Source organism: Pollachius pollachius (assembly GCF_949987615.1).
Source record: "Pollachius pollachius genome assembly, chromosome: 2".
NCBI classification, from domain to species: Eukaryota; Metazoa; Chordata; class Actinopteri; order Gadiformes; family Gadidae; genus Pollachius; species Pollachius pollachius.
Genome location: NC_136935.1, coordinates 20,803,439 through 20,816,045, shown reverse-complemented (window position 1 = coordinate 20,816,045; position 12,607 = coordinate 20,803,439). Strand labels below are relative to the sequence as shown.

The window sequence follows — 12,607 nt, the reverse complement described above, 5'->3', positions numbered from 1 at the left end:
CCTTCAATTACAAGACAGAGGCTTAATCTCTCATATACATATACAAATGAGAACACTCAGTTTTGGAGATATTGAGAATGTCTGGACACAAAGGGTTGAGTACACTGAGTGGGCTGAGAATGGTGGGCCGACAATAATCTGAAGGGGTTTGTGTGTTAGTACGTGAACGCTAAATACAAGCCGAGGTGCTGCATCACGGACCCTGCATTACTGTGCGCAGCAATGGCAAAGTCCTAGCGGGTGCAATCTGAACCAGATTGGGAATGAGTGTGTGCATAGCCCGCTGTAATCTGGCTGCTCTCCTTTTCCAGCCGTCTGTCCCACCCTCCTCCCCATCCCTCCTGCCCTCTGGCCAGCTAGAGGCATTACGTTCCGCCAGCTAAGGGGACACATTAAAGTGTGTTGGCTGGCCCTGTCCGTCTCTCTAATCGTCTGGAGGCCCTGGTGTGCTTCTTCCTCTCCACGATTCCCTTTGCTTAAATCTGCTGAGCTCGAAGAAAACCTGGCAGCTCTGAGTCTCGCTCGCACACACACACACACACACACACACACACACACACACACACACACACACACACACACACACAGGCACACACACACACACACACACATACATATAATGCACTCGGAGGCCCACACACACATGTTCTTAGGATTCTAAACCCCTCAAGGATAATCTAAACTGTTTGAGCAGAAACAAATCCACAGGAATTAGGACTGCACAGTCTTTAACATGTATACATACCAATGGGGGGGTGTCATACATGCGAGCCAGCAAAGCTACAATTTTAAAAGAAAAGTAACAAACAAACAATCTCTTTCCCTTTAAACAGCAATATGAGGTCAGATTACACAGACAATCCAGACACAAAAACATATATACGTAAATATTTGCATTACTCTTTGTGGCCTTGAGAGACACTATTATCTATATCTGATCCGCAAAAGCAATAAAACGGAGTGTGACAAAAGGGAGCCAAACACTTACCTGTGTTAACGAGCCACCCCCCCCCTCTCCAGGTCACATCCTCATGTTCTGATTCTCCTAATCCCTTTCCCACTTGTTCCACTCACACGTATCACCCATGGCACCCCCCTCCGACTGACACCAAAACACCTAATGACACACCACTTTTTAGCAATACTACCTAACCTCTGCACACACACACACACACACACACACACACACACACGCACACACACACACACACACACACCCCTGATAATCCCCAAGCTGACTATGACCATTTAGTGTAAAATTGCCCACCTTTCTCTATCATTACATTTAATTAGCTGTGATTCATCAGGCACCAATTATACCAAACATAGCCTAAAGAGACACCACTCTGCTCTGCTACTTGACACTCATGGTGCAAAAGAAAAAGTATTTGTGTGGATGTGTCTGCGAACACAAGTTCAACTACAATACGCACACATCCATTAAAATGGACCTCCATATACCACGTTTAAACGTAAAAAAAAAGAAACCTTTTATACATGACATTGATTTGATATGATTGAATTATGTATCCTTAGTATCCCTACCCCCCGGAACACAACTCTGCCATGTCTAACTCTTAAATAACGAGAGTTTTAGAAGTACATAAAGTGCAACATGGTTTTGTCAGGCCTATATCTATTGACAACATGTACACTGCAGTCCATCTGTAAGGCTACAGGGTCAGCAGTGTGAAGGATAACTCTAAAGCCTTGGGTCCAAGCACACAACAACATGGTTGGAGCTGTAATGAGACAATCTCAACATCCAAGCTGCTACAAGTACTCCAAAAATTGCCATTTCTGTCCCTCCAAGTCCATCTATCTAGTCTTTAACAGCCCCCCCCCCCAGTTGGTTCTTAGTTAGGTCCACACTGCCACTACCTCTTTAATTCTCTATCTGCCTCAATCTCCCTTCATTCATAACTATTAACCCATCTATAGGATTTATAACATGATTTAACATCTTCATCACTAGGCCTATTTCTGAAAATATCATCCCCGAAAGGTAGGACATATCATAAGTCGAAGATTTTATTTCCGCTAGAAATAAATCTCCTGGTTTAGAGTGACACCACCGAGTGCATTATCAGTGGGTTGCCCTACAGTACTATAGAGCCATAGCACCTATAGTACTGTAGGGAATGTCCAACATCTTATGCGCACCTGGGTCAATATTTGATGTCAATAAAGTGAAATATAGCAGAGATAGAGAGGTTTAAGTAGAGGTAGGTTTAGGTAAAACCTCCAAATAAAAACATAATTCCAACCTAATGCAAACCAATGCAAAATTGACTATATAAATCCATGAGACACAAACACTTGGATATCTTTGGAAGCCATTTTAGAATTTTGACATTTGACCCCTCAATTGAAAGGTCAGGGCAAAGAGTTCAATGACATCAAGCCAAACAATCCAAATTGCAACATAAGGCCACCAGACGGTGATGGAAAACATGTGTTCTTATTGAAGGCAATTTAGGTATTTATTCTGAAAACCTCTCTTAGCTACTAAACGTCTCTTAGCTGCTAAACACTAGATAATCCGATTATGGTGGATTTATGCGATCAAACACAACTTTGAAGACAAAAATAACAGAGTCTTTTGTTGTTACTGGAAAAAGGGATGGTTATTCTTGATAGTTATTAACAACTAGTTCACATGTTTTTGTCGCAGAGTGACATAGTCTGGACTGTTGGAATCAGGTATGACATATATGATATATAGTTTACGTAGATCAAATTAAGTGAAAAAGATTGCTATTGATGTGCAAGGTTGGTGCACAGTTATGAAATACATGCCTCTTGTTGTTGAATGCTTCTTATTTTGTTTTGGGTTGGAATTGTCTCCAATTAAGCTAAAATTCTAGACTAAAGTTAAGAATCGAATCTTTCTAGTGGTGTGTCACATGACTGTTGTCTCATGTGTTTAAATGCTTTCGCAATTGCCTTTGCAATTGAGGGTCTTTGCCTAGTACCAGGTCATTTTGGGTTGAAGAGGTTAAGATAGAACACTGTGGATAGCAGCAATGACAACCACAGGAGGCACAAGAAGTCTCAAGGCAACTGAGCATCAGGGATGGGCAGCGGGAATAACAAGCTATAATATGTGCACATAATATTGACTGAACTGAAAGTGTTAGTACATGTGTTTATAGGGAAAGATAAAACAACTGAGTGAGTGAGTGAGTGAGTACCTCAATGATCTTGCGGGCTTCCCGGAAGCGGTTGGTCTGCATGAAGGCAAAGTAAAGGTCGTAGAGCATGGTCATCTCGCCTCGCTCCTGGCTCACAAAGTCCATGGCTGGCACGTTGGCAGGGAGGGAGGAGGAAAACAGACATTGAGAGGAAACAAAACATTTGTATGAGGAAGAAAATTTTTGAGCTTGGCAGAAACTCAAACCAAAGTAGCAAAGCAAGTGTTTTATGTGCTTTCTCACACACTCTCTCACACACACACACACACACACGCACACATAAAGCTATTCAAGACTCAGATCAGCTCTCAATATTATCTGCCATCAGAGATGTTGGGAAAGGAACTTAAACACACATTGACATCGATGGGACCAAGGAAAATAAGTCTGGGTATCTACATAATAAATGGTTGCATTCCTGAGCCCTGAGACTCTCATGGAGCTTGACTGCGCAAGGGCAGTATTTATTTATTGTATAAAAAGGCCCACAGCCGGCAGGGGCTCAGCTTTCAAGTTGCTGTATATCTGAGCATACAAGAGATAAGAGAGGGAGATAGAGAGTCTTGACCTTCCCCAGAGGAGGATGTAAAGAGGACTAAACCAAGAGAAATGGTGAGGGAAAGAGGGGGCGAGGTGCTCAACAGCAGGGCATCCACCTGTAGCCACTCCACAGCCACTCAGGCCCATCGTGTGATGAACTTGACCCTTGACTTCGATGTAGAAGTTATACTGTAGTGTTCCCGCTTTGCATGCCTCAGATGGAGCCAGGCCTACACCTTTCTCTCACTCTCTTCCACAACAGTGCTTCATATAGAACCAAAAAACACATGCTCCAGAAACCAGTAACTTAACATAAACAAGAAAACACAGACCTACACGGGATAGGGGCTCTCAGTTCAATCATTTGATTGAAAAGGCCTGCGTTTGTTAGTTTCTGTGTATATCTGCATATCACCCTCTCTGCAATTCCAGCTCTCTCCATCTCAGAGACAGTGAACCCCAAAAACATGCATCTTAGTATGTCTTCTATGATCTTTCACATAGTAAGCTCCACAATTTAGTCAACGGTACTATAATAGCGTATTAAACTACTCTGCTCCTAACCGAAGGATGATGTGCAGGCTACGCCTCTGTTCATGTGGATGTGTGGAGCTGCGTCTGGGCTGGGTTTGATGTTGATGGCTGTGTAAGGGGCCGATCACACAGAGGGGCGTCACTACAAACAAGCTGCCAGCAGAACCATTGTTTGCCTCTAGTAGGCGCGACTGGAGTGTGCTCCTCTCTTGGACGATCCCGCTCTGTATGACCCCCCCAACACTGCATCAAGCTTTTAGGAAAATATTTAGTACAATGGCACACCTCGTAAACATCGCTCATACTCAATGATGCAGACTAACTGAAAGAAAATGGATACAGAAAAAAAAAAATGCATGTAACCATGGGGATAACAACTACCCCGCCTTTATATAACGCTCAACCTAAAAAGCCTTTGAGGAGTTAGTGAAAAGGGGGTTCACTTACAGTTCAGATTAAACCTCTTTATTCCTCCATATTGTAAATGTTCAGGTAAACAAAGAGATCATGAACTGACTCAAACAGATGATCAGTGCAGAGGAGACGGGCCACCAACCTTTCTGCAGTAGCTCCGTGTCTCCGGTCTCCACCAGCCCCACGATGACGTCGTGGATACGGGGCAGCTGGCCGTAGCGCTTCTGGCACTCCATGGCCGCTTCCAGAGCTGCAGACAGGTCATTACTGCATCACACACACACACACACACACACACACAGGTGTCAGGTCTGTGCAATTGTATTTCAGGAGAGCGTGTAGGTGGAGAATGGAGCATGTGTCCTGGGTGTTAACCCCATGGCCTTCCATTCAAGAGCTCTGACCCGCCACAACAATGGCATCCTTTCAATCAATGTCAGCGTTGTGGGGTGAACGAGAGCCCTTTGGCCTCCCCCTGGTGCACTCTATCGACCATTATGCGCGGAGCCGCATAGCCTTGCACACCTGTCTGCCAGGGTAACGACTCCTGCGGACAGGCTTTTAGAGGTGCATTCAGATAATAGACACCAGGACTGACAGCTCTGATCTTTAGAAGCTCTGCTCTCCCCTCCCCTGGCTTCTCACTGAGGGATACCCCCCCACCCACCTTTACCTCAACCCACCTTTACCTCGACCAACACACACACACACACACACACACACACACAAAACACACGCCATCACTTCAACTGAAAACCCACACACACCTCAACCCAACAAACAGGCCTTCACCTCAACTGAACACACATCCCCCTCACTACAACCCCAACACACACCTACACACACAATAAAGGAACATGGAAGAAAGAGAAAGGAGAGATAAAGAGCAACGAGAGAGAGAGCTGGAAGAGCGAGAGCACTTCAATCCCCCATCTATTGTGACAGCACTGCCATCAATCTGGTGATTGGGTTATTACCACGTCAATCACCCAGAGGTCAAAGCAGATAGGGCACGCTGTTGAGCAGAAGGGACAGAGAGAAGAGACAGCTAGAAGCATGGGTTTATAGACGCCAACAGATATAACTTATCCAATAAAGTCCCTCTGACTAATTAAGACGGTCGGGCAAGACATATGTATAAAGCTGGCCTTAGAAGCCATTCAGAATAAGCAGAGAGAGGAGTGACTTTATGTGTTCCTTAGAGAGTTGAAGAAATGATGTTTGGAGTAGGAAGATAACAGGAGTTAGTTTGTTCTAAAAAGAGGTACAACATGTTTTGTATCAAGCACTAATCACGTTTACACACACACACACACACACACACACACACACACACACACACACACACGCACACGGGCTGGTGTTGTGATGGCTGCTCCTGGCGTACAACCAAAATATACTCCTGGAAGTGGCTAGAGCTCCCATCATGACCCAACACAAGAACCAGACCCAAAGAACCCCACCATATTCTAATGCACTGCAATTATCTCTCCCCTGTGTTACTCTTCTTTCACACAAATCCACTACCGCTCTCCTCAATGAAACCAAAAATAAGTAATGGAAAAAGAAGAAATGAGGCCTGGATGGATGAAATTACACACCCGTCCACCCACCCTCCAACACTCTGATCCTCACCCCCCTCCCGAAGGAGCTAAAGATGTCCAAAGATGAATAATTTCCCCCCCCCCAGGTACAATTTAACTGTCACTTTGCGTCTCCACTTACGATGGCGCACAGCCCTGTTAATGCCGCCCCCCCCGCCCCTCCTCCCTGACTTCCAGACAATTAAGCCCTGTAATGAGAAGGGCTGCTTGAGGAAACCTGAAGGATCCCAGACAAGAAGACCCAGATCCTCCCGCCCTCTCCCAAAATATGAGTGATCAGGAGACAGGCCCCGTTATCAACCCCACTCCTCTCAAGTTTGTGTGTGTGTGTGTGTGTGTGTGTGTGTGTGTGTGTGTGTGTGTGTGTGTGTGTGTGTGTGTGTGTGTGTGTGTGTGTGTGTGTGTGTGTGTGTGTGTGTGTGTGTGTGTGTCTCACTCTAAGGACAATCCACTGTTCTGGTCATCATTCTTCTTTCTCTATCCCTTCCTTCTTCCTTTATATCTCACCACCCTTATCTGTTTCTCTTGAGGCTTCTTGGTCCAGCCCGTCTCAAACACGACCCTTCGGCCTTCTTTCCCCTCTTACCCCTCCTATTGTGTCTATCTACACTCTGTCCTTGATGTCTCCTACCTCCTATCTCACATCTCTACCTCCTATTTTACATCTCACATCTCTTCCCTCATATCTCTTACCTCCAACCTCACATCGCACATCTCCTACCCCTATTTTACATCCAACATCTCTTACCTCACATCTCCTACCTCCTATCTCACAACTCCTACCTCACATTTCCTACCTTCTTTCTCATATCTGCTACCTTCTAATTTTCATCTCCTACCTCCTAATTTACAACTCCTTCAAGCCGTCTCTTTTTTGGAATCGTAAGCATCCTGGAGAAACGGCATCATTAGCATGCTGCCAGCTAGTGTAGCGGTTTAGTGCTAACAAAGCTGCCAACTAGCGTAGCGGTTTAGCACTAACAAAGCTGCCAGCTAGCGTAGCAGTTTAGCACTAACAAAGCTGCCAGCTAGCGTAACGGTTTAGCGCTAACAAAGCTGCCAGCTAGCGTAGCGTTATAGCGCTAACAAAGCTGTCAGCTAGTGTAGCGGTATAGCGCTAACAATGCTGTCAGCTAGGGTAACGGTCCTGCCCTAACAATGCTGCCAGCTAGCGTAGTGGTTTAGCGCTAACAATGCTGTGCGGATGGGCATCAAGGCTAACAGGGCTGCGTATATGACGGGCTGTCAGGAGCTAATCTCCCGGAGAAGTGTTCATTAAGTCATTAGTGCTGACACAGCGATGAGACAAGTGCAGGCGAGAGTGACACAGGCTTTGTCCTCCTCTATCCCTCTCCTCCATTCCATCACCCCCCTCTCTCCCGTGTCCACACATCTGCTGACACACTCAGGCTGAGTGATGAGGGGGACAGAGACAGGGAGAGAGGGTAGAGAGACTATGATGGGATGAATGTGGTAAGGGTATAAATGATAGGATGAATGTGGTCGGGGGAGAGTATATATGATGAGAATGTGTAGAAGATTAAAGATTAAAAAAGGTCAGTAAAATGGCATCTACAGGTCTATTATAGCCATCAAGTCTATAGATACCTATAATCCACAGGTCTATAGATACCTTTCATCGACAGGTCTATAGATATCTATAGATACCTATCATCCACAGGTCTATAGATCGCTCTATTGGGGTGTGAGCAGTAGGCAGTTCTTCTGTTGTATTTTGCCCCAATGCCATATTCTGCAGAGTTTGTTCAATCATAGGCCATCATTTAGGTCATTTAGGGTGTTTCGGATCCAGTACTGGATACCTGAATGCGGTTTGAATGTATCTGACAACTGGAGGAAGTACTTTTGGTGGATGTAAACAAGATCATAAAAGATTTTTTTTTGTTGTTAATTACCCAGGAGTGAATTAGCCTGCTAATCAAATGAATCTGCGCTCTACACAAAAGAACTGAACCAATGGTGGCTGGAAAACCTCCATATGTACTTGGATACTGGGCGGGCTGGGTTAGTATGGACTGGACCTTTTGTTTGGTTTGCAATGGTGTAAATACACACACTACCTCTAGAGCAAGAAGATAAACACTGTACGCTGTATGAGTACACTGTGTGCAAATGTGCACCTTGTGTGTGCATGTAATAGTATACTGCATAGCTGCAGCAAACACTGCAATTAGTAACCCTGTACACAATTAACATGCTAATGAGTTGATCTACTTAAAAACTTCAGACAAATGGAGTACAGAGACACACACACACACACACATACAGAATAGAGTACACGTCAGCACACATACACACAGCCAGCTGAATCAGGGCTAAGGGAGGGCTGTACCAGTGACCTCAAAACCCATGTTTAATGACCTCTATTTGCATATCGTAATTTTTGCTGAAAAGCATCAATGAGCCGTTTCAGACCAAACAAACATTTCTAAACATAAAGCACACGCACACACCCTTACCAGGGGATAATGGCAGTTAGGGGTGGGTTGTTGTTTGTGTGCATGTGTGGTGGGGAGTGTGGGGGGAGGGGGGCGGGGGGGTTGCAGCTGGCCAATACCCAAACAAACAAAGCCTGGCTATCACGCCACGCAATTTACAAATCTTCTCTCTGTCTGGGCCGCTGACCCAGAACGAGACCCCGGCTATGATCATGTGGGGGTGGGGATAGAACCAGAGGCTCATTGAAATACACACACACACACACACACACACAGCAGGTATGTTTTGAAACAGAACGCAGTCGATCTTTCGTTGAGTAGGAGACAGCAGAGCAAAAGGGACTACATGAGTAACCCAATATGTTTAAGTATCCTTTGTCAAGACGCACCACTGTCTCAGGTCTGAGGCAGCATACGTGACTGTCGGGAGCAGCCGTACCTGTGCAGGTAGGCGGTGATCAGCGGGGAGCAGAGGTTGGCGGTGGGCTTGGCCAGCCCCAGAGAGAAGATGGTGTCCTGCAGCTGGCGGATGGAGGCGGCGTCCCCCTTGGCCCCCAGGTTGTTGAGCGCATGGAAGAGCAGGCTGGCGTTGGCGTCGTTCACCACCACCTCCTTCTCCTTCATCTCCTTCAGGATGTCCATGGCCTCTGGAGGGGGGGGCAGAGGAAGAGTAAACGCACTGTTAACATTTGTTTCTTGGTGTTCATGTCATAACTGCTATGGGGACAAAGCATTTAATGATGGCTTTGGTCGCAAAATAGTGTTTGAGTGATGGTGTGTGAGTGATCACTTTGATTGATTTTGTGATTTCGAGGCCTTTGAGTGGAAACTCTGAAGCAGATTATGTGAGGGTAAGTGTAAATAAACAATGAAATGTACATAGAAAGACCAGTAGGAGAGGGAAAGATTAAGAAAGAGAACGGGTGTTGATTGAGGGCCAGCCGAAAGAGAGGAGAGGTTGAATGAAATGAGCAGAATAGAGGACTGAAACGTGGGGAATAGAGAATAAAATCAATAGAGAAAAACTGTAAGGCAGAGAGAGGGAAAGCCGGGTGAGTGAATGTGATAAAGGACCCCTTTAGCTAATTTCATGTGGGGAAAACAAATCCATAATAAAACAGCATTTTGCGCTCAGCAGGAACTCTAACCCAAGCCCGTATAATGCCAACTCTGCACTAATTGCTACTTGCGGTTTTCTAAACGAGACTACAATTACCGGACCCCTACAATGGAGGTTGGCTTTCTGCTGTGGCCGCATGGAAGGCACACGGGGGGGCTAAATTATAGGCCTGCGCTGGGGAAGGCCAGCCGCGGCAGAGAGCCGGCAGGCTGGGGGCTGGACCGCTGGTCAAGCCCTGCCCATAATGGAGGGCTTTTTACTATGCCCTGCCACCATCTGGCCAATCCCTTTCAGGCGCAATTATCAACAGAGTGTGTTCATATGTGTGTGCTTGTGTGTGTTCATGGGTCCACACCCGTGCAGCTGTGAAATATTGGAAGCAGGCTTATTAAGATGTGTTTACTGTCAGCTTAGCCGGCAGCTAATGGCCTGACAGCGATACAGCCGCTCTCTTCCACGGATACTAATCAACGCTGCCTGACCGAGACGACTGCAGTCAGACATGAGGTGGTAATATGGAGCCGTGGAGAGAGAGGTTTAAAGAAGGCCGTGTAGAAATGGAGATGGAATTTCAACTACTGGCAAGGTATTAGGTCATATTGCCTCGTTCTTCACTGTGACGTGCGAAGACACACATGAACTCAAAATAAAGAAGACCCTTGATGTAATGACGGTAGTGCATTCAGAGCCAGGAGTATACTAATGGGAAGAATAAATATATCTGGTCAACCACACACACAGAATGGGATGCTAAGTGCTTTGGCATCCCATTCTGTGTCTCTGTTTCCCCCCCTCTTAATGCTGTTTGTTATGCCAATTAACTAACAGAAATCTGGGAAGGGGAGCAGGGGCAAAAAAAAAAGGAGGTGAATCGTCCTCAAATCAAGTAAGGCTCAAGAAGGATACTAGAAAGTGAGAGTCATCTTTTTTCGAGTTTAACCTTGAGTATACATGCACTCTTGTTTGATATGTTTAACCTTGAGTTTACATGCATTCTTGTTATTAATAATTATTTATTCTGGTTGCAAATGATCACTGTATAATACAGTGAAATTACATCATGTTTTAAAAACATGCATTTGAAGTTGATGTTAAGAGGGGAATAAGCATAGTACATCTAAAGGCTTGACCCGAAGGCTGTGTGATTGAGCATCAGTGCCTCTCTCAGTCTCCCTTCCTTCGTCTCATCCCTTCTTCCATCCATACCTGTCTGCATCACTCTCCGACACACCCACTAATCACTCAGACCAATGGCTTGGAGTTGATCTGGCCAAATGGAGCCTCAACCAGCCACGTTCCACCTCCCAGCAAGCCTGCCTCTCTCCCTCCAGCTCTCCATTCATCTGTCCGTTTAGCCAGTATGCATAACCATCAGCTCAGCCAGCCATCGCAGCCAGCAAAGCGAGCCAGATGCGCGCACGCACGCACGCACGCACGCACGCACACACACACACACACACACACACACACACACACACACACACACACACACACACACACACACACACACACACACACACACACACACACACGCGGCTGGGAGGCAGGCGAGCCAGGTAAACAAACATCACACAGCCCATTGGTTCATCTAATGTTCCACAGCTTGACTTCTAGCCATGTTTTTACCCCCCAAACACACAAATGTACAAAATGGAAACAAACGTACACACTCAAATCTTAAAGCCGGGGTGCCCAACTTCGGAGATACCAGAATAAGTTTGATTTGAAATTACCCAACTGAAAAAAAACACAGCATCCCTACATGCTTCAAAGCCACTCCCGCCCCGACTAACTGGTGGAGGACAAATCGATCGGTAGGTCTGCCCAGCCTTGTGGAACACTGTGATGCACAGCGAGTGCACGGGCAGAGGGAGTGCAGGTAGGCGGGTGGTTAGTGAGACTGACAGGTTGGCCATCCTAACATTTCATTTGGGCCGAATCAAATGTTTGGCTGGACTTGCTACAGGCCTAAGACAGCTTAGATACTGGATTTAGTTATTTTCTGGTCAGAGTATTTGATGTATTGTTTCCTGTCGGGATGTAAATAAAATGTATACAAATATGAAAAATTAAGATTCTTAAATAAATTGGACTAGCCCAGTTTTAAAGGGGTGCCTAGAGAAAGTGTGAGGTACGTCTACAAATGTAAAGCATAGAACAAGGACAGAAAGGGCAGAGGGCTCTGCAGTGGAATCGGCCTTGAGTTAAGCCTAGAAGCTCAACTTCCCTCAGCTCATGCAGTCCTTATATTATTCAATGTTCAACGAGGTGCCCAAGTGGTAACATTGGCCCATGATTGAGCCGACATTTTGGGTTTGTAGTAGAAAATCTTTGAAAAGCAATACAATTTTCACATAAAGAAAACAAATTCAAATGAAAATCATTGTCAAAACCCAAATCCGGCAATCGAGCAGCATGAACACCTCTGGGTAAGGATTATCCCCTCTCCTAGTAGGAGAGATTAAATCGAGTAAAGAAACGCCAAGATACAGATACAGAGAAACCCAGAAAAAGTTTCTTGGAAACAAAGGTTGAAGTCAGCGTTGTGGAAGCGGGGGGGGAGAAGGGCTGAGAACAAAGCTGCTAGAGAGGTGTACGGGGAACGGGAGGCCGACACCGGGGTGGGGGCAGGATCACATTAGGGTTAGCCATGTGTGCAAATGTGGATGACAAGCGTGCCCTCCATATGAACACTCGGCTAATGGCAATATGTTAGTACCGCCCACGCACACACACACACAC

The 12,607-nt window shown here is 45.8% G+C and overlaps 1 protein-coding gene across 1 annotated transcript in view; it reads right to left on the bottom strand.

The window, feature by feature from the left end:
• Positions 1 to 12,607, bottom strand: part of lrpprc (leucine-rich pentatricopeptide repeat containing) — a 55,730-nt gene that overhangs the window by 15,692 nt on the left and 27,431 nt on the right. The window contains exons 23-25 of the mRNA XM_079728804.1: positions 9,185 to 9,392; positions 4,825 to 4,949; positions 3,195 to 3,301 (exon numbers count right to left, since the gene is read on the bottom strand). Of these exons, the coding sequence (XP_079584930.1) occupies positions 3,195 to 3,301; positions 4,825 to 4,949; positions 9,185 to 9,392 (440 nt within the window). The remainder of the gene's footprint in view (positions 1 to 3,194; positions 3,302 to 4,824; positions 4,950 to 9,184; positions 9,393 to 12,607) is intronic.